Source organism: Lonchura striata, chromosome 3 (genome assembly GCF_050655825.1).
Source record: "Lonchura striata isolate lonStrDom1 chromosome 3, ASM5065582v1, whole genome shotgun sequence".
NCBI lineage: Eukaryota > Metazoa > Chordata > Aves > Passeriformes > Estrildidae > Lonchura > Lonchura striata.
In genome coordinates this window covers 97038504-97059511 of record NC_140705.1, presented here as the reverse complement: position 1 = coordinate 97059511, position 21008 = coordinate 97038504, and the positions used below count along the sequence as shown (strand labels likewise).

Genomic DNA, 21008 nt, shown 5'->3' with positions numbered 1-21008 from the left:
TGGGGTATTAACACAAGTAGTTGTTTAGTACAGTACCAGCCTTCTCGAAAGTATGTGTCAGTTTTTGTGTCTCTTGTCCTTGATTGTGCTTACTGCATTGAAAAAAAAAAAAAGGTAATTTTCCTAATGCTTGGATATTTTTTTGTGTGTAGTGTTTTACCTTCTTGATTATGCAGAATATATTTTATTTAGAATAGCCTGTCTTTTGGCAGCACTGCATAGAAGCATGTTGCTGATGCTTCTGAGCTAACAAACCACTTACCTGGTACTTAGGTGGTTACAGCTGCTGTGCAGAGCAAGTGGGGCTGGTAAAATGGAAGTTAGAGAGAGATTGGTAAGAATTTGCCCTGTGCAGTGTCTTGTAGCCAAGTCTGTATAGGGCAATAGGTCCTCTTTGCATGTTGATATATTTAGCAGTGGAGGGTTGAATGAGTGTTGCACAATTCATATTTTCTACTTGTGGCTGCATTAACTTCCCTGAAATTTTGTTTGGAGATTTATTTATATTAAAAACCACACATTTAGCATATCATAACTGTCGCTTTATGACAAAGTCTTTGGCTGGTTTTGGGTGAAAGAAGTGTATCATTTTACTACTGTTGATTAGTAGGAATACAAGTTAAAAGTGGATTTTTTTTGTGTGTGTTGTCCAAGTCTGTATTGGCTTACTTTTTGTTGTCCTTCTTGGGATTCTTGGGATTTTGTTGCCCTTCACTGGGAGGAAATGAACTTTTTTTGCACTCAAGCTTTCCTTGTTGCTAATACTTGTCATCACAAAAGCACTTATTTCTTAATAGTGGCAATCTTTGAATGGTCTCATTTCAGCTGGGACAGTATTGGGTTGTTGGCTGATTTCTTTGCCTGGCTCTGAATTGCAGGGACAGCCTGCAAATAAATGCTTTGGGTGAGATCCATGTGGAAATTTCCAGTGTGAAGATGTAGGGGTAGAAAAACACTTCCTGTTGACAGAGTAGCTTTCCTTACCTGACAGGCAACTTTTGAGTTTAAAAGTGCATTATACAAAGTTAAAACAAATCATAGTGCTTAAACTCAGAGCGATGCAGGAGTAACACTTTAGAAGTCTGGACATATAGATAGGTCTTATAATGAGAACCACATTAAAATTACCTAGGTGGCCTTGATTTTTATTTTTGCAGCTAACCTGTTATGCCCAGATTCATTGTAAACACTTGACTGTCCTTTTAAGAGTGTACGTACAACATGTCAATGTAATACTTCCTGTCTCCAGTGCTTGTTCCCAATTTTGATCACTGATAAAGCAGTGGTTGAATGAATATCCCAGTAACTGGGCTTTATCCTGAATTTGCATAATAATGCCTCTCTGAAGTTCAGCTGTAGTAATCTGTGTAGTTCCTGTGTGATTGCAGCAAAATTGTGTATTTAGACAGAAATTTAGCTTTAGCAGTCCATTCTTCTCCTTCCTGACAGGTGCAGCAGATATGCTTGAGACAGGGCTTGTGTTTCCTGTAAAGATAACTGGATCCAGTTGCTTGTGGTCTGCAGCTGGATGTAATGCCTTGTGTGCTGTTGACTCAGGACCACTTGTACCACATCAGTATATTAACATTTATGGTTGAATACGTGTGCATGTTGACAGGTTATCATCTCAAAATTAAATGATACCTGTATACCTACCTAGAAAATAACTTAAATATGTGGCCTTAGACTAGTGCTCTGTGCCTACTGCAGTCAGAACATTTTTTTCTCTCCAAATCATTACAGAAACTGCTGTATGGGCAAGGTTGGACCTTAGTCAGCATCTTGTTCCAACTGCATGCCTCTGTTGTCTATGTCAATAAAGATGGTAACATGTGCAACTGAGCCAGTCTGGAGCCTGACCCTGTCTGTGCTTTAAAGGTGTAGCAGATGAGTGAAATAGGCAGGTGAAAATCTCACCTGCAAAATGGTTTTGCACCCCAGCCACTGGACTTCTTTTATGTGAGACACAGTGGTGTAGGAGAGCCAGTGTCCTGAGCCTGAGCTTGGTTCTAGACTGAGCCAAAGGAGTTGATGGAAATTATATTTGTCAGACACACTCTGTCCTGCATCCTGCAGTGCCCAGTTTGTATTTGAAGACACTGAAGTGGCACAGGCTGTTACAAATCTGAGATGGAACCCCTTAAAAAGGAAAGGGGGCTGAGTCAAAAATCCACTGTAGTGCACCACTTTGTGAATGCTGTGGTAGGTATGTGAGCATGCTTAAACTTTCATTTAAAAGTAGCAGAATAAGCTGCAAGTTGAGGACAGAACAGCCTATGGAGCAGACTACCTTTGGAGAATGGACAAAGCTTCATCACTTGTGTAGGAGTTAAGAAATTTGACTATGTCAAATGAGCAGGCACAACTCCAGTGCAGGAATGGAATGCAACAGTGAACTTCATCAGTGCTATCAAGACCTGAGAACATGTTCCAAGGCCCCATAATAATGAAATGTCAAATGTTAATATTTTTAATGCACTTCTAACATCTGGAAGGAATCAAGATGGTCTTTGCAGTGTTTACTTGTCTTTGCTTGCCCTGGTCAGTGGTAACTTGGATATTTGTGTAGAGTCCTGGAAAGTTATCCTAACTCTTGAGAACAAGGAGAGTTCTCTTTTCCTGGTAAGATCAGCTAACTAGGCCCTCAGGCTGGCCTGAGTGCTATCTGGGCTGCAGACAAATTCCCATGGTGCCTGCTTGCCAAGGCAGGAAGAGATTTGCCAGGGATCTGCTACCAGCTCTTATGGGACATGAAACCTGCTGCAAACTTGTTCTTGACATCTTGTCTCCCTGCTCCCTCTCCTTTTTTATCTTTCAGCACAGAAAGACATCAGTCATGGCAGGTGATGCCATCATGGTCATGAGGGGCTTGACCAAGCTCAGTAAAGCGATCCTGGAAACCCAAGCAGGACAGCTTCGGCAGGTGCTCCTCGGGGGAGATGCAGTCACCATTGCAAAGACTCTCCAGGCCACTGCTGAGGAACAGTTCAGTTCTGCCTTAGAGAAGGTGCAGGTAAGCAAAGCTCTTTGTGCACAGTCTAGTCTGATGTTTTGCTTTTTCTCTAGGTACTTTTTTGGTTTTGTTGTGCGAGTGTCAGGGAACTCACATCTTGAATGACAGCCTAGTTCTGAAGTGTGGGATTGATAATAGTAATGTTGCAGTGCTCTGAGAATTCATTGGAACCTGTAGTGTGTGGAAGGTGCCTGGACTAATGGGAGGGCAATGTTAGTGTTTCCATTAGTGTTTAAGACATGCTGAATTGGAGAAGTGCTCTGTTTGTCTCGTCTTGTAAAAGATCGAGCTCTTGGTAAGACTGGTCAGCAGCTTTGTTACTTAGAGTCTCCTTTAAACTTTGGGCATTGATTTACCTCTCTTTTAGAGTCCATTGGATGAAGGAGCTCTTCTAGAGTGCGTTGGATTTATCTCAGTGCTGCTTCCTTTCTTGGCAGAATTGATGCACATGCTATTTTTCAGAGTGGCTCAGGGTCAGGTGTTTTCACGTTCACCATTTACAGCCCAGGCTGGATTTTTGGAACTGGCTTTCAAATGAGGAACATAAGGAAAGCCAGACAGCAGCTTCTCTCATTGGAGATTGGGATAGATTTATAAGAGCTTCACATTTGCTGTGCTGCCATCTTTTGAAAGCAAGGGGCTTCTCTGTGGTACTTCTCTCTCAATCATCCTTTAGAAGCAGTGTGTAGCTCAGATGATCATTTTTGAAGCAGAAACTAACAAATGAGATTTGGATGGTTTTTATGCAATGAGCAACCTATAGCTTCAGTCCTAGAATCTGGGACAGTGTTTTCTTGGGTTCTGCTTAAGCTTGCAGTAGAACTAGTGTTTGTTTATGGGGATGGTGCTGTATCTTGTCATTGTCCTCCTCTTGCACCTAAGAGGCGAGAGAGAGAGATGTTCTATTTCTGTGCATGTTTCTCTGCACAAGAGAAGCCCAATGAGCACAAGTGCAGAATACTTGCCCTGCTTTCTGTAAATGGGTTGCAAGAAAATCTGTTGCCTAAGCAGGGTTCAGTAAGAAATATAAACATACAGCATTTTCTGTTTTGTAGAGAGGAAGATCTTTTACATTAATTGACAGGGTTTTAGCTGTCTGGCATGTTTCTAAAAGTTTAAGTATGGAGGTAAAAAAGCTTTCTTGCTTGTAATTGCTGTCAGTACTGTGGGTTACAGTCCCCATCTGTAAACATTTCTCCTCTCTTCCCCCACTGTGATGTTGAGCTTCAGAATAGTATGAGACCTGCTGAATAACAGGAAAGACCATGTTCTGTTTTTTTCTCTAAGGAGGGAAATGTAATTAGTGTTTAGGAAAGAGCCTGAAATATGCTGCCTGCTTGCCTGACCACAGCGGGATCTAAAATCCTGTTGATAGTCTGTAATAGTCACCAGTTATTTTATGGTATTGCCACTGCTGAGATAGGTAACTAGAATATGTCAAGGAATAAGTGAACTAGAGAAAATGTTCTGCTGTCAATTTTTATTTATGTATTTATTTTTGATTGAAAAGTGTTAAGAAATATCTGGACTTTGTGGGGCAGATTTTGCAAGGTTAGGACAGAAAAGAGTGTCAGGAGAAGCTTGCCTGCAGTGTTGCTGTGCCTGATGCTGTTATCCTTGCTCCAGGCACAGAATTTTATTTATTTTGGGATGACAACACATAGTTTGGTGGTTGAATAATGGAATGTGTTTTGCAGTTGGTAGTGTTATGACTGTGACAGGCTGAGCTTACTCTGCCTGTAAGTAGGTATCTGGTATTGCTTCAGGTGGCTTTGGGCTTGGAAGTGCTCATGTTGTGTGACTGAAAACAGGATGGGATGAGGGGAAACAGCATTACTCTTATGTAGTATTGCAGCTCCAATCACCTGTTGTTTCTGAGCAGTGCATTGCTTCTAGTGAACTCCATATTTAGTGACCTTTTCTGGCAATGTGTGTAAAAACACAGTATCTCCGGTTATGGATATTTGAGAAACTGTTAAAGAATGTGTCCCATCAGTGGAGTTAAAAGGTTGTTAGGGATTCCAGGCATCTTCAGTGTGTCTTCCTTTCTTTCTTGTCTCTTACTGTGAATGTCTGCAGAATCTCTGTTTCTACAATTATTTACTGTGGAGACATGACACCCAGCTGCATGCTCTTCTCTGAGGACTATGGGTGGGTAGGGAGCAACGTTTAAGATATTTGCTTAAAGTATTTCAATTACTGTTTGCAGGAACTAGGCAAGCAGCAGAACTTTACTGTCTTGGGTGAGGATTTTGGGAAAGACTATGACTTCTCAGCTCGAGAGCCATCAGATGTTCCAACGGACTTCTCCACTGCCCCTGGCAAACCTCAGGAACACAGCGCTGAAGGCCCTGCTTATTCCTACACAACAAATGGACCTTTTAGAAATATTGATGAGACTGGAGATTCTGGCATGGGTCAGAAGCCTTTCCCTCCCAAAATGGATGCAAGGTTATTTGGAGGCTTTAGGGACTCTGGAAATCCTTTTGCTACTGCCTTTGGACAAAATAGAGCTTTTCACCAAGACCATTCCTCTGTTGGTGGATTAACAGCTGAAGATATTGATAAAGCCAGACAGGCCAAAACAGGTTCAGGGCAGAAACCCTACAAACAGATGGTATGTTGTTTTAATTAAGGATTCTCTGTACTGTGGTGTCTGCACTAGATTGCCCTTACTCACCTTCTCCTATGTTTCTCTCATTTCTTCCTCTTCCTCTATTCCCATTTTTGGAGGCAAAAGAGGGAAGTGTCGTGCTCATTAGCCCTGTGATATTTGTTCCCTCAATAGCTTTTCAGTTTCTCTTTTCACACTTGCTCCCTCTATGTCACATAATCTGATGTGAGAGGATGTTTAAAAAGTGTACATAGGCTTAGAATTGGACCTAAGCTAATCACAGTGGAGAATGTGGCTTCCTGTGTGGCATCTTGCAGTTGTAGAGGTGGAGGTAATGCTGCTCTGAACATAAGTAGATTGGAGACTAGCATAGCTCATAATTGTCACTTTAGTGCTTGTGTGAGTTTAAACCCACAGTGCAGATACTTGTCACCTTGTGCTCCTTCCCCACATCCAGTATCAGATGCCACCATGGGCTCACACACTCAGGATATTGGATGAAACTGTATACTTAGCTGCTCTTGCTGATGTGCCTGGAGGAACTGTCTACAGTCCTGTGAATCTGATGACCCTCTATGAGTTCTAATTCCATGTGTGGAAGGGAGTTTGAGTTAGCATTGTGTGGCTTCTCCAAGTTCAAAATACAAGGGCTGCTGAGTTGAAAGTGAAAATGGGGTTTCCAAACATGGTTATCAGATCTTCTGTCTTTCCCACCCTCTTGCCCTCTCCTCTGCTCAGTGAATATTTCAGTTCATGATGTGCCCATTCTGCTCTGTATTCCCTTGAAAATCTCCCACTAGATACAAGGCTTGGGTTCAAGGAAAGCTTTCTGCAGCATGGAGTTGTTCAAGTGCTCTGGCTTGTGCTTTCCAGGTGTCTGACCATGTGCCCAGTTAATTTGTGGATTTCTTGTTTTGTTTTTTCCCTCTCTCTCTCCACTGCAGCTCAGTGAGCGGGCCCGGGAGAGGAAGGTTCCAGTCACCAGGATCGGCCGACTCGCCAACTTCGGAGGTCAGTTTGCACTCCCAGTTTGCCATGGCACTTGCACCTGCTGGTAATGGCTGGCTGTGACAGGGATCCTGCTCTGCACCACTGCCTGGTTCCATCTGCCAGTTCAGCTTGCTAATAGGGAAGTGCTTTCCCACAAACAGCTTGGTTAGCTCAGAGCTCGATTTGGGCTTTTTCATTGCTCTTAACAGTTTGGCGCAGACGATTTGGGGGTGCACAGTAGAGCTGCACATTGTCATGGTGACAGATACCATGTGGGCTGTGCTGTTTTCATGAGAGACTGAGGTGCAGGTTGTTCCCCAGCCTGTACAAATACCCCAGTCTTGCACATGTGATTGCACTTTGAGGAAACTCTCCCAGTCCTTACAGTTTGCAGTTACTGTCAAGCAGAGACAGCTGGAGCAGCTGTTATTTTAAGTAATCTTTCCTCAGCTTTATCCTTGCTACTTCTCTGAACAATGTTTAAATATATTTCCTCCTGGTATTCTTTTTTGAGCATGGGGAGATGATAATAGTCAAGGTTTGATTTACTTTGCCATTGTTTGTAGACCATTTTCTCCCAGGAAGGATGTAAATTCTGAGTTTGTAAGATCAAGCTAGCTGAAATCTAAATGAATTTTACATACAGAATGGGACTTACTACATCAAAAAGCAGCTTGTTGTCTTAAGTAATATTGACAGATGATGCTTATTTAATGTCTTGCATCCAAAATCATCAAAGGGCTTAACATGTTCCTAAGGAATAAGGTATCATATATTGCAGGTGGAGAGATGAACACAGCCAGTGCTACTTAGGTAATTCTCCTCCTTGGATGAGGAGTCTGTCTGTTCCTGTGGGTGGTTTTTTTTTGTGACTGTACTGTTTTGGGATGATAGTGGCCTATATAGGTTGTGAACAGTCTCTTGTGGCTCTTGTGATTCTCTTCCGCAAAATTTGATAGAGAAGCACATGTACAAAGTGGTCATCCTTGTGTTACAGATCCCTGAAGAAAAAAAAGCAACCTGTCAAGTGTAATTCAAAATAACTGTTTTATAGAAAAACAATTATTCTTTCTCTGTGTGTCCTTTTGTCAGATTAATAGGCACACTAGGAGGAGCTGGGGTAGGGGCTGATCCTGTGCAGTGCAGGAATAAACAGCAGGTGAATTTTGTGATAAGTTTTTCATGCTTGTCAGATCTCTTTAACCCTGTAGTCTGTTGCAGGCACTCTGGCTTCACAGCATGCTTATTATTCCTTAAGGGGAAGCAGGGTTCATGATCTGCTTTTTGGAGTAACAAGACATTACTCTAAACCTCACTTGACTATGTTCTTAAGCTCTAGCAGCACACAGGTCTCCATTCTAACCTAGCCTTGAATGTTATGGGAAGTATCACAGCACTTTTAGCTGTCATCTTCTGAGTTCATCTGTTGCTGCTTGCTGACAACTGGTAGATGTGAAGTGGCAGATGACCAAATTTTCTGTGAACTTTGGGTTCCAGTGCTGTTGCTTTGTGTTCCAGTTTTTGGCACCCAAGGCTGTTGTGTGAGGGAAGGCTAACTCATGCTTCTAGGGGAAGTATAACCTGTCTTCTTCTAACCTCAAGGTAAAAACCAAAACAAATATCCCCATCAGACCAAAACCACTAAGGGAGAGTAGGAAAGAGAGATTGTTTATAAGCAGCATCTCCAGACATCATTTGTGTGTCATTTATTTTTTTTGGTCTTGCTACTCTCCTCCAGTTGTCTGCTTTATATGATTAAAATGGCTGCCAAGAGAGAGTGCTTGCTTTTAGAGGGCTTCTGGGGGAAAATTCTTTTGCAGAAATTGTTCATATTCTCTGGTTTCTGCGATCTCATGTTAGCATTCATTGCTTATCTTTCTCTCTGAATTTTAATGTGCAACAGCAAAGAGAAACAGTACTGTCAGTACAATGGTTTAGCAAACAACAGATGTGATTTATAGGTAGTTTATTTCAGTTTAAGATATCCCTTGGTAATATTTTGGGACTTTTTACAAGGACAAGTAAGGCATAATGGCTTTGAACTGACAGAGGGCAGGCTTAAATTAGTTGTTAGGAATAAATCCTTTATTCAGAGGGTGGTGAGGCACTGGCACAGCCTGCCCAGAGAAATTGGGAGTGTCCCATTTCTGGAAGTATTGAAGGCTAGGTTGGATTGGGGGGGATAAAGAAATATTGCAGGAAATATCACTGTTAACCTGTGGAATATTAGTGAACCAGCTATGTCCTTGCTTCCTAGGACATTCAAATTATTAGACTCAAACAAGGAATGGCAGAGGTGGGGGATGATTATTTCCTGCTCTACTGCCTGGATGTTTACATTGCCTTAAAAATAACTAAGGGCAGGAAGCTGTTCCATATCTGCAAGAGAATGCAGCTTAAAACAAGTAAATTTTTGTGAAAGAATTTTCTTGTGTGCTTTGGGATGCCATCTTCATTTGAGGACCCCAAGAAATCATTCTGGGAAATAAAGTGGTTGAGGTGGATTCTTCTCCTATATTCTCCACACCAGTCAAACGATCATTTGATTTATTTAGCACTTTTTTTTTTTTTTAATAAAACCCACTTCCCCTCTTTATTTCCATGTTACAACAGTATTATTTTAATGTTGGATAAGGTGGAGTGATGTTGAGTAGGTCAAAAACAGAGTTAATTTAACTATTCAGATAGCTGAATTCCCATGCTATTGGCATAATCCCATTCCTCCTCCTGTCTTTGCATGTTTTCTCTCAAAAAAAGAAAAACATGTTACAGGGACTGTTCAGCTGTGTCTCAGCCAGTATTTCAGGACACTCTGGTGGGTGATGGACAAATTAGCAACAGGAGGCAAAAATACTTGGACTGCTGAGTTTGCCTGGCTTCTCAGCTCTTCAGTGGGCAAAGAAAATTTTACTGGAAAGACTTAAGATCGTGTTGTCCAACACTTGTGTGTAATACTGAGCTAATATTGCTCTGTGATCAGCACAAGATCCTCTCCTGAACTTCTCAGTCCTTTACATGTATTTTTGTATGCTGCTTGCAGTGCCTGGAGTGACTGCTGGTAGGTGTATTTATAGTACTAAATAGCATCCTTGATTTTTATTTATTTTTTCTTCCCAGGATTCTAATTGATGAAACAGACTTTCTGCAGTGTTTTTTTTTTTTTGTTTGTTTGGGGTTTTTTTTGTGGTGGTTTTTTTTTTGTTTTTTTTTTTGTTTTTTTTTTTTTTGTTCCATGCTTGTTTTGTAGCCTGATGGGTCATCAGTTCCACCTACTCAGTTCTTGTTTTTTTTATTTCCATTCTGCCTTCCTTGCCTTATTTGACTTTTCTAAGCTGCTCCAGTCTCCCTTAATCATATTCCTGGTTTCTAAGTTTATTATTTTAATTATATAATAAGATTCTTTTGCACTAAAGACATTTCAGGAAGCTTGTGAAGTCTAGATTTAATGTGATTTTAACAATTTTGAAAACAAAAAGCAAAAACCTACTCTGAGGTATGTTAGTAAAGTATATCCAGGCCTGAGAGCTGCTGGATTCAGATATGCATGTGAGTGGGAGTGGGTGTATTGGGTTTGCTTGTCAAGGGTTTGGCTGCAGGGTGGCTTCAGTGAGAAGCTGCCAGAAGCTTCCCCCCTGTCCGATTCCAAGATTGCTTCAAGCCAAGGCCATCAGCAATGGTGGCAGCACCTCTGGGAAAAGAGTTAAGAAGGGGGAAAAAATCCAGAATAAATTGCAGCTGGAGAGAGGAGTGAGAGAAACAGCCCTGGAGACACCAAGGTCAGGGAAGAAGGAGGTGGGGAAGGTGCTGGAGCTGAGATTCTCTGGCAGCCTGTGGTGAAGGCCCTGGTGAGGCAGCTGTGCCCCTGCAGCCCATGGAGGGCCACAATGGAGCAGTTCCACCTGCAGCCCATGGAGGAGCCCCCAGTGGAAGAGGTGGATGCTTGAAGAAAACTGTGTGAAGCGCCCACTGGAAGAAGGTTGCTGGCAGGACCTGTGACCCTGCTGGAGCAGCCTGTTCCTGAAGGATTGCACCCTGTGGAAGGGGCTTGTGCTGGGGCAGTCTGGGAAGAACTGCAGCCCATGGAAAGGACTCACACTGGAGAAGTTTGTGGAGAACAGTCTCCTGTGGGAGCAACTCCACACTTGAGCAGGGGCAGAGTGTGAGGAGTCCTCTCCCTGAGGAGGAAGGAGCAGCAGAAATAATGTGTGGTGGAATGACTGTAACCAGCATCCCCTTCCCACTGTATTGCTGGGGAAAGGAAGGAGGTAGAGAATTCAGGAATAAAATTAAACTCGGGGAGAAAGGAGGAATAGGAGAAATGTATTTTATGATTTAGTATTAATTTCTCACTATCCGACTCTGATTTGATTGGTAATAAATTGAGCTAATTTCCCCAGGTCAAGTCTATTTTGCCTGTGATGGTGATTGCTGAGTGATCTCCCTGTCCTTATCTTGTCCCACGAGCCTTTCATTTATTTTTCAATGCTCTGTCCAGCTGTGGAGCTTTCAGTGTGTGCTGTGTGGTGATTGTGGTATTTTATGTGACCAAAACCAGGACACAGGCTGCTCCAGGGGAAGGTCTTGCTGCCACCACAGGGGTGGGAGCTTGGCAGGCTGAGCAGAGTGGTAACAGCCCATTCAGCTCCTGTTTGTTTTGTTGTCTCAGTTGCTGAGCAAGAGGTTTTGCCCTGAACAAAACTGGTTCCAGATCATCCTTTGATAGGCATGGTTTGAAGTGTACCAGATGCTGCAGATGCCTGGAAAACATTCTAAGAGCCACTCTGCTGGTATAGAACCAAGTGGCATTTTCCAGGCCTGAAATAATCTGCATGGAGTGCAAAATGCAGGACAATGACTTTATAGAGGTACTTAAGGATATTTTTTCAAGGTGCTGAACAATGGCTGTTGAGCAATGCTGAGAACTGTCCCATCACAATTAATACTGGAGGAAATACACATCTTGCAAACAAGGGAAGGACATCAGGAGTGTCCTGTGCAAGTACATTAGTAGCTCAGAGGAGGAGAGTGCTTTTGTAGTACTGCAGGTTCTTTGGAGGGGTGACTTGTTGCTGGTGACAGGTGAACAGCAGCAGCTAAGCCCCATATAGCTGCTTCTCCCACTGCAAGAAGGAATAGGAAAGAGCAAAAACTTGGAGAAAACTTGGGAGCTGAGATAAAGACATTTTAAGAGGGGGGGTAAAGAAAGCTTCACATTCAAACAAAGCAGCAAGAGGAGTTCATTCATGACTCCCTACTGGCAGGCAGATGTCCAGGTACTTCCTGGGAAGCAGGACCTCAGCATCTGTAGTGATTACTTGGAAAGGCAAGCACTTTGACCCCAAACATCCACCCTTACATCCTCATTTTCTGCAACCTTGATTGCTGAGCAGCAGCAAACTCTGTGATTATAGTTTAAAGATGCTTGAAGCCTTTGTTTAAACTTCAGATCTTTAAAGCTTAGCAGCTGTTTAACCATGCACTTGGTTTTGCCCAACTTTATATAAAACTGTTGTTTGATTGGTGATTTGGGTTCATTTTTTTGGAAATTGGACAGAGTGAACAGTGAGGAAATTTTAAGAGTGCCTATTGAAAAAGCAGCTCTTTTTCTAGTGCAGTATTATTACTGATGCTTAGCTGTGTACATCCATGAAAGGGAAGGTGCAAGACACGTTCATTTGTAGTCTGATCTTGCCCGCACTGATGTAAACCCAAGCTGCTTTTAAACAAGCTGTAACCTCTCCAGCTTTATTCTGCAAGACAGAGTAGAATCTGGTTCCTAGACTTTCATTTACCTTTGAAGTGGTTTGTGTCTTAATGATGAAGAGATTAGAAACTTCTGATATGTTTTATTTTATGTTCAGGCAGTAAATCCAGTAATTCTTAATTTTAGACATTGATCATAGAACTTTTAGAAGAAGATGTGTTGTTTTTAATTTGAAACCAACTGCTGCCAGTCAGTTCAGTCTAGCTCTGATAATGACCAAGCTGATTTATGGTGGGGGGAGCAATGTTTTGGAGGTGGTAAAAGTGGGATCAATGCCAACAGAAATGTTCTGTGAGTGGTATTTAGTCTAGAAAATCACATCTTATTGATGAGATAGAAGTACCAAGAGTCAAACAGGAAGCCAATAAATACCTAAGTTACTGTCTTGAATGTGAGATCTGACTGGAAATCATCATGTATCAGCATTTTGGTAGGTGTTTATGCTGTGTTTGAAAAGCCTTTTTGCTTTTTCTTCTGTGAAGCCCAGGGGTATCTTTCTCGCTTTGTTTAGCTAATAAAATCTCTGGATTTCTAGTGCAAAGCACTTGCTCATTGGTGATGCATGGTTTGGCACAATTGAAAAGTCCACACAAGTTAGTTACTAACATCAGACTTCCTTCAGTGCTGCAACTCCACAGAAAAACTTGCAGAAAATATTGAAAAATTAAAAATACCCAAACCTCAAACAAAAACCATCCCACAAAAACCCCCACACCAAACTAACAAACCCAAACCCCAACGTCCTTGTAATGTCACTTATGCCTCTTGTGCTTCACCTTATGCAGGATTCTCTGGTACCAGTGCATGTAGTCCATAAGATTAAAAGTAGAGATGTTTGTGAAGCAAATTATACAAGCCTGAAATTGTACTGGGAGAGAGGGGGGTTGAAACTGTACTGAGAGAGAGATGGGAGAGAGGAAAAACTCCAGTTCCAGGATGAGGGTCACCTTGTTTGTGGCCAGGCTTTCTCACTTGAGTCCATTAAACTTGTGCGTGTGGTTCTTCCTACACACGTGCAAAATGCCATGTGCTGGAGAGCTCTTCTTCCTTCATTATGCTGACTTTGCTCCCTGGTTGTTTTACCTGGGAAGTTTTCCAGTAGTGCTGTGAAGAGGGCTTGGGGTGCTTGGAAAGCAGGTGCCCCCAGTACTGTCAGCACTGTGGGAGTTGAGCACAGCGGGATGCACCACTGCTGAGGAGACATGGAGCAGCACCAGCGGTTTGGATTGCCCATGCCATTTATTATCCAGAAAAAGAAATATTTTGCTATTGGGAAGACAGTGGGACCTTTGATTGTATGGACTGCTGCATGATTAGATCTGTGCCTCATTTAATCTTCAGTGCCTTTGCTCTGGTTAGTGGAGGCAGATAACACTGCTTTTGTAGTCCTAGCTTAACCTGTGGCTGTGAAACCAGCCTGGAATTCCCTGCTTGCCAGGGTCATACGGCATGTGGAGTGCTGGTGTTTTGTCTCCTGGTCTTACTGCTGTGAGGGATTACTCCCCAGCCCAGCTCCTTGGACTGCAGGTTGCAACACTGCTGGTCTAAGGTGAGCCTCGGGGAAAAATATGTTTCTGTTCATCACAAAAAATGAGCTCATGGAAGGAAGAGGCAGCTAATGAGCACAATTAAACCTAATGCTTAGACAGCAGGGTTGCACAACTTTACACTCTATTGGCAGTGGTTTCATGCTAAGTAGGGTTTTTCCTCCTGCTAATGTGGCATGGTGGGGAGTGAGAGGGATTCTGTTCCTTCTTGAGAACTGTACTTTGAGAACCATGTTTGTGAGTTTTGGCTTCTTTTTCTTTCCTTTTTTTAAACTCCATGATTTGAGTCTACAGCAGAACATCAGCCAGAGCACAAAGCTCTGAGTAACACTTGTGACATGCTTTATAAAAGCCAGATGTCCCAGACTGGCCTAGCCTATGATTTCTGGCTGGCATACTGGGCTGAAGAAGTACAGGAGAAAACTCTTCAGTGTCTGGTGAAGATGACTCCATCACAAAAGCCGGGATGTTCTAATAGAGCTGTTGTGTGTTTGAATGTGTGGCATAAAGTTAATTACTAAAAATGCCTCTGTATGTGGCTTGGAAAGTTTTTTTCATCCTGACTTGAGTCTTTTTCTTCTTATTTTAAAGGACTAGCTGTTGGTCTTGGCATTGGGGCGCTGGCAGAAGTGGCAAAGAAGAGCCTTAGATCTGAGGAACGCGATGGTAAGCCATTTCAATGTCCTTCTATTTCCTTTTTTTCCTCCTCTTTATCCCTAGACACAGTTTACCTGCATTTGCAAAATTTGTATTCTTTTGAAGGCTGGGTAGTGAGACAGAATAATGGGGGATATGGGTAGTTCTTTTATTTTCAATATTATTCTTTATCTCTTAGCTCTTCTCCCATCTCAGTACACCACAGCCTCACTACATAGACAGAGGTCAGAGGAATATTCCAGAGAATGTGTTCGTGCCAGCACAATTTGTACAGCTTTACTTTTCCATAGCCAACCCTGAGGTTGAATACTATCCCTGTGCCCATTCTTGGATTGTCTTGATTTAACAATTCTTTTTCAACAGTGAAACAATGCATTTCTATCAGTACAGAAACTTTAGATGAGCCTGTGTGTCTGAAAATTTTGTTAGTGGTTGTAGTCTGTTTGAAATTAAAGGATGCTCTCCCTAGGAGGAACTTGGAGGATGGCTGCTGTCTTGTAAGAGAGACAAAGCACTTTATGCTCCTTTATTTTGCTTCTAAAGGATTCTCATAACATGCAAAAGGCTGTGCTGTGCAAATTGACCTGATCCTCTGTCTTTTCCAGCTTATTTGAAGTTGGAGGTAAAATGTTCTGAAGTTGTACCTGATGATGTTGTGGTGGCTTTCTTCTAAGCATTGTGTTGGTAAAATGTTGTGGGGGGTGTGTGGTGAATGGTTTAGGGCATAGAAAATCCAGGTGTTCTTCTCCAGAACATGAGATTACTCTAAAGTTTGTGGTTCCATTCACTTGTTTTTTATCCAGAAAAAGCTTTGGTGGGATACTGCAAAATGTCAAAGTCTGTTACAGTTGCTGCAGGCTGTTTGGCCTTCAGCTGGTTCTCTGGTTTGGTTGTGTATTTAGGTTGGTTCCAGTGACTGGAGGGAGCTGATGAAAGGTTGAAATACTTGTAGCTAGAAGTAAAAATGAAGTCAAATTGTTCCTGGTTCAGAAGCATTACTTTTAAATAATGACAATTGCTTGTAATTCTACTCTAATTCAGTTTCTGTCTTCACCCTGGTCATCTTTGGGAGGGAAGAAGGATGGAAACTCAACCTCTGTTTCATGAGGTACTGGAGTGACTGAAAAATGAAGACATTTGGAGGGGGGAACAACACTGAAAAAATAAAGCAACTGAACAAAAAAATCCCAACCAAAATAAAACAACACTCCAGGATATGAAATACATTCCCATTAGTGGGAGGCAGAGGTGGATGACCCAGCACTCTGCTTGCATTTGGAAAACCAAAATGCAAATATTAACAGCAAGGCAATACAGAGCAGCCCAGCAGAGAAAAAGGCTCTTTGGCAAAGAGTTCTTGTTTCCCTTTAAGACCTGAGGTGTTTGAGGATGGCTAGATTTCTTTGCTCTGATTTAAAAACATGCAGTCAAGCAAACACAGTTCATTCTGTAGAGAATCCTTGAAGGCTTTTTTCTTTCAGCACTTGGGATGTTTGACAGGTTGTTGATACCTGTTGGAAGCTGATGATTTGTGTTGCTTTTAACAGAGGTAGAATTGCACAACTGTTGGTATTTCTCTGCTTGCCAGAGTATTTTCTAATTGGGCACATCCCAAGTGAAAACATGAGCTTGCAGAGCTATGAAGTTTGAGGGAATAACATGAGCTTTGTTCCTCTCTCTTACAGCATGAGAAGGATTACCTTTTTTTTTTTAATTTAGAGGGCAGAAGACACTTTCTCCTTGCAATAAAGCAATTGCACCTCTAAACTTTTATCTTCTTGATGGGGGAAACATCTTGAATCTTGCTTCAGGAAGAGTGAACAAACTTGGTTAAGAAATAACGCAATAAGAACTGCCAACTTCAGTGCTAGGCAAGGAATTAGAAAATGACCTGGCTTTTATTTTTAGGTGTTTGTTTGGCTTTTCCTGTTGCTTCCTCTCTTGCTGTCAAGTCTGCTTAGATAAGATCTTGGAGCAGTGGTTGTGCTGTAAAGGAGAGTAATATCAATAGTGGAACTGAGAATGGGCCAAGAGCAGCAAGTGTGGAGGTGAGGCAAAAGCAAATGACTTCCAGCCTTTGTACTCTTCTGGGGCTTCTCAGGCTAAAGACACAGGAAGGTTTCCAGGTGACTCAGCTCCAGCCTCTAGCTGTTGTCCTTGGATGTGTGTTTTCCACAGTATTTTAGAGTGGTGGGTAAGGCTCCATGAATGAGAGCTCTCCCCATGGGCTCTGCTCCTGCAGCAATGCACAGCAGAGGATAGGTACACAGTGGGAGTCCAAGATTCCATTTTCTTACTGTTTTCTCTGACAGTACCAATCTGAGCTGTTCTTAGGGGAAATCTCATCACATAAGTCCCTTTACATTTCCTTAAAAAGACCTCTGCATCCCTTTCCTGATTTCAGCTTGAAGCATTTGTTCCCAAGTTTTGTGGCTGCGAGCACCATGAGTTTGGGCTGAGACCTCTCTCTTTTGAGAATGACATATTGTCCTGTTCCTGGGAAGCTGCTGGAGGATGTAATTTCTCTCCCCACTGCTGCAACATTAATAGTAACTTCTTGGCACTCCAGACTTAAACAAGTGGGATGTGAGTGTATGCCCAAAGGCATGCCTAAGAATTTCACACTCTCACTGGCATCCAGGAGTAATGAGGAAGAGCTTTCTCTTGGTTGCCTTCCTCTTGCCTAGTTAGTACAAACTAAAGTGTCTTTACACCCTTAAAATGGAGTTAGAAACACTGGTCCTTTAGTCCCAACCCCTTAGCCAGGCACTCCTGAGCTACACATGATCCTGATAGCACAGCTTGTACTTCTTCTTTCCATTGCTGTTATCAGAGGGACTGCAAATTCCTACTCTCCTGCACATTCTGTAGCAATTATGCTAGTGCTGATCTGTTTTTTCCTCTCAGCTTCCCCATTTTTGGTTAGTAGCCACAGGACCCTTCTCTCCCTACTTTGAATTGTCTCTTTTTTCATAAACAATTCATTTCTTAGGGACCTAGCCTAGAACAAATATGTCTGGTGCAAGAGTTGGTGAATTTCTTCCTTTTCTATCCAATCCTGATGTCCTGGATGTAAATTCATTCTGCTGCCATCTTTGAGTGGTTTGGCTCATCTTATCTTGTTAAAAAGAGGATGACTGACTTGATTTCCAGTTTGAATTTTTCTGCTAGGCTGATAACCTTCTTTGTCACTGGTAACCTTGATGGCAGCCTCAGTATTTAAAATGTGTATGTAAATACACACTTGTATGTCAATACAGTATAAGGCCCACACAGGGTGGGAATGGGAAAGTAGAATAAATTCCCAGGAATTAAAATGAGAGTGCCCAAATAAACATCTGCTGTTACAAGTATAGAGACTGGGTTCAAGGACAACTTTGTCACTTATTAATGATGTGTCCTGGGCAGTTCTTCAGGCAGTGTACAAATGCAGGCTGGACGGAGCCCTGACAGGCTGGCACTTGGCCTGGATTTGAACACAGTGGGATTTTCTTATGAAAGGCAACAATGCAATATTCTTGGGTTGTCAGTCTCAAGTGCTTAGGCCATGTTCTTGATATTCCTTTGCCCCAAAGTTTCTATGGCAGATGGTTGTAAAACAAATACAAAGACTAGTCACTAGTTGTCCATTTGACAGTGGCAAAGAAAAGGAGTGATGCAGCAGTGAGTTCCTCCCAGGTTTTGAAAGGATCGTGCTGATTCTGAATTTGGAAGGGAAAAAAAATAAAAGCAGGTCAAGCACTAGTGAGGGTGTCTACCTACTGCCTGTTCTGTGGAAGAACTCTCAAGCCCAGGCACTGTGGCTGCAGGAGCCTTTATTTCTGAGGTGTCCATGTTGCCACAGCTGGTATGTGACTTCTATTTGCCTTTTTTCCTTTCCCTGATGAAATAAGTGAAACTAGCTTTGTGATCTGAAGATGGGGAGGAAATAATGTGAGGCAACAAAAGGTGATGGCCATCTTTGGGTAAAATGTTAACTCAGTGAAAATTGTGCATTTTTTTCATGAACTTGTGGTGGGTTTTATCCCCACTCCCTTTCCACCCAGCCTTGGAAGCCTGTGGCTGTTTTCTCTCTGTTTGCCATTGACATAGTACTTCTTTTCACTCTTGCTTCCAGGTCACCTTCTTGTTCATGCATACTTGTAGCAAAGTACATAAGGAAGAGCTGCTCACCGCTGTTGGGCTGCCTGGTGATCAGGTATTGCCCCTAGAGTCTTCAATGAGGAGCCTGCCAGGAAAAGAGGATTTGGGACTGCCTGTCTTTGGCTCTTTCTCTGATAAGAGTTAAAATTGTCAGGGTTCACTGGCTTCTGGATGTGGCTTTAATCATTAACTAACCCCTTTATTCTGCTGCTGACTCAAAGGAGGATGTTTTTGTGTGCAGTGCTGTGAAGGAAGATACAGCTTTGATTCAATACTTTCCCTGGGTCCTGTGTGTCATCTCATACAGGGGTATGCTTCATCATTGCTAAGGACACAGTTTTCCTGACTGGACACTTGAGAGACAGCTTTTCAAGTGTGTAAAGCCAGATCCTTCTGCTCTGGGTAGCTTTACCTGTTCAGTCTCTTAAGTCTCCTTACATCCATTATCCAGAGAAAAATGTGCTCTGAGGCTTGTAAAGTGCTGGAAATGGTGAATTCTGGACCTGTCCTGCTTTTCCATATCTTGCTCTTAAGAGCAGGATGGCTGTCCTGTGTATTTCTGGTGTTTTCATTCCTCTTTTTCCTGTACATCCTTGACTTAGGACAGGAATTTGTAGAGAGAGATGTCCCACAGACCGTGCCATCTTGCTGCTATCCCACAAAACAGTTGAAAGAAAGAAGGGGGATGAAGGGCAGGAGAGCAGCCTGTACCTAACACATCTGTGCTCTGTCAGTGGAGAGTTCTGTGGAATCACTTCTGCAGGGAAGGTCTGTAGGCAGTCCAGCTCCTTGCAGGGACTGAAGGGTGTCTGTCAGATCAGTAACATGCTTAGCACCTCAGCAAAATGGTACCAAGCTGTGGGAGCTACCAGAGTTTAGACAGCAGCTACCTCAGTCTGTCTCTGTTATTTCTCCTGTCCCCTGGCCAGTCTAAGTCCCTCTGTGTACCTTCCTGAGAATTACCAGGAGATGGAGAGGATCTCTGGCTGCTCTAGTCAGCACATGACACACCAGTAATTTCCATCTGCTGCCTGGGATCTCCATGGCTGTTTTCATCTGCTGTGCCTTTTCGGGTGCTGCTTATTGTTTATGGGGGCTTCAGCTGTTCTGTCCTCTGTTCATGTAAAGTATTCTGAAAACAATGTAGCTGCAAGATCAGCATGTGAGCTGTGAGCTCTGCAGCCTGGCTGCAAAACCTGACTTCCTCCTGCTTGGCTGGCTGTCAGCAGGAGCTGATCTGCAGCTCCAGCAGAAGAGGTGAGTGGGTGTCTGCCTACCCCCTCTGTCCTTGCTCTACTGGGCATTGCCCTGGAAGATAGTTCTGGCTTGCTTCTCCCAAAGGGACCACAAACTAGAATCAGAGTCTTCCTAAATTAAAAAACAAATTTAAGTGAAGTGCTTCTTATGCCACACACCCCCTGCTGCATACTTGGAACTGTGGCACTGGTGTGTACATGGCTGTGTGACCTCTCTGAGCCTGTCAGACATCAGGCTTTACACATGCTTGGGGACAGGAAAGTGTGTGTTTGAGTGTGTAGATTTTCGCCTTGTTCTGTGTAAGCTTCCACATTAAGAGGTTGGAAGAGGTCTGTTGGTCTGTGCCAGTGTGCTTCTGAGGCTTTTGAGGATTCCCCCTTGCTGTGGCTCACTCCTGCTGCCCTTCTGAGGCTATGGCTATGCTGCAGCCTGTGGTGTGAGACTCAAGGCACCTTTGCACAGTGTTTTAGGCTGTGCTGGCTGGCACAGTGAGTTCAAGCACCAATATCTATCTACCCAGGATCCCAGACAGTTTACAGAGCAGCACATTCTTGGAGGCTGTGACTTGCTGCTCCTGGCCCTCAAGCCAACGATATCAAAGTTGTCTCAAGGCACATGTACAATTCAGCCTGTGCCCCTGGGCTGCAGTGAAGGCACTCGGTGTAGTCCTGGTTTGATTTCCCTAGGGAAGGGCAAATCTACTGAATGTGGTCTAACACAGTGGAGTGGGCTTGCCAAGATAAGGGTGTTCTTCATTCATACTCTCTCTCCTTGCCCTCAGGGAAAAAAGCAGTGATGGATTCTAGCCCGTTCCTGTCAGAAGCCAATGCGGAAAGGATCGTGAGGACCTTGTGCAAGGTCCGGGGAGCGGCACTGAAGCTGGGACAGATGCTAAGCATTCAAGGTAAGTGGCAGCACAGGTCCTCAGCTGTCCTTAGTGCTGCCAGGTGTGACACAGGGTCAACTGTCTGCAATCAGGCAGTGTCAAGTGAATGGGGAGACTGAACAAATGGCTTTCTCCTG

The 21008-nt window shown here is 43.0% G+C and overlaps 1 protein-coding gene across 2 annotated transcripts in view; it reads left to right on the top strand.

Moving 5' to 3' along the window:
• The window catches only part of COQ8A (coenzyme Q8A), a 42772-nt gene that overhangs the window by 8494 nt on the left and 13270 nt on the right, over positions 1-21008 (top strand). For both annotated transcript variants that reach the window (XM_021537004.4, XM_077781917.2), the window contains 5 exons: positions 2819-3013; positions 5223-5630; positions 6572-6638; positions 14520-14594; positions 20767-20889. In XM_021537004.4, coding sequence (XP_021392679.1) covers positions 2837-3013; positions 5223-5630; positions 6572-6638; positions 14520-14594; positions 20767-20889 — 850 coding nt within the window. In that variant the 5' untranslated portion in view covers positions 2819-2836. The remainder of the gene's footprint in view (positions 1-2818; positions 3014-5222; positions 5631-6571; positions 6639-14519; positions 14595-20766; positions 20890-21008) is intronic.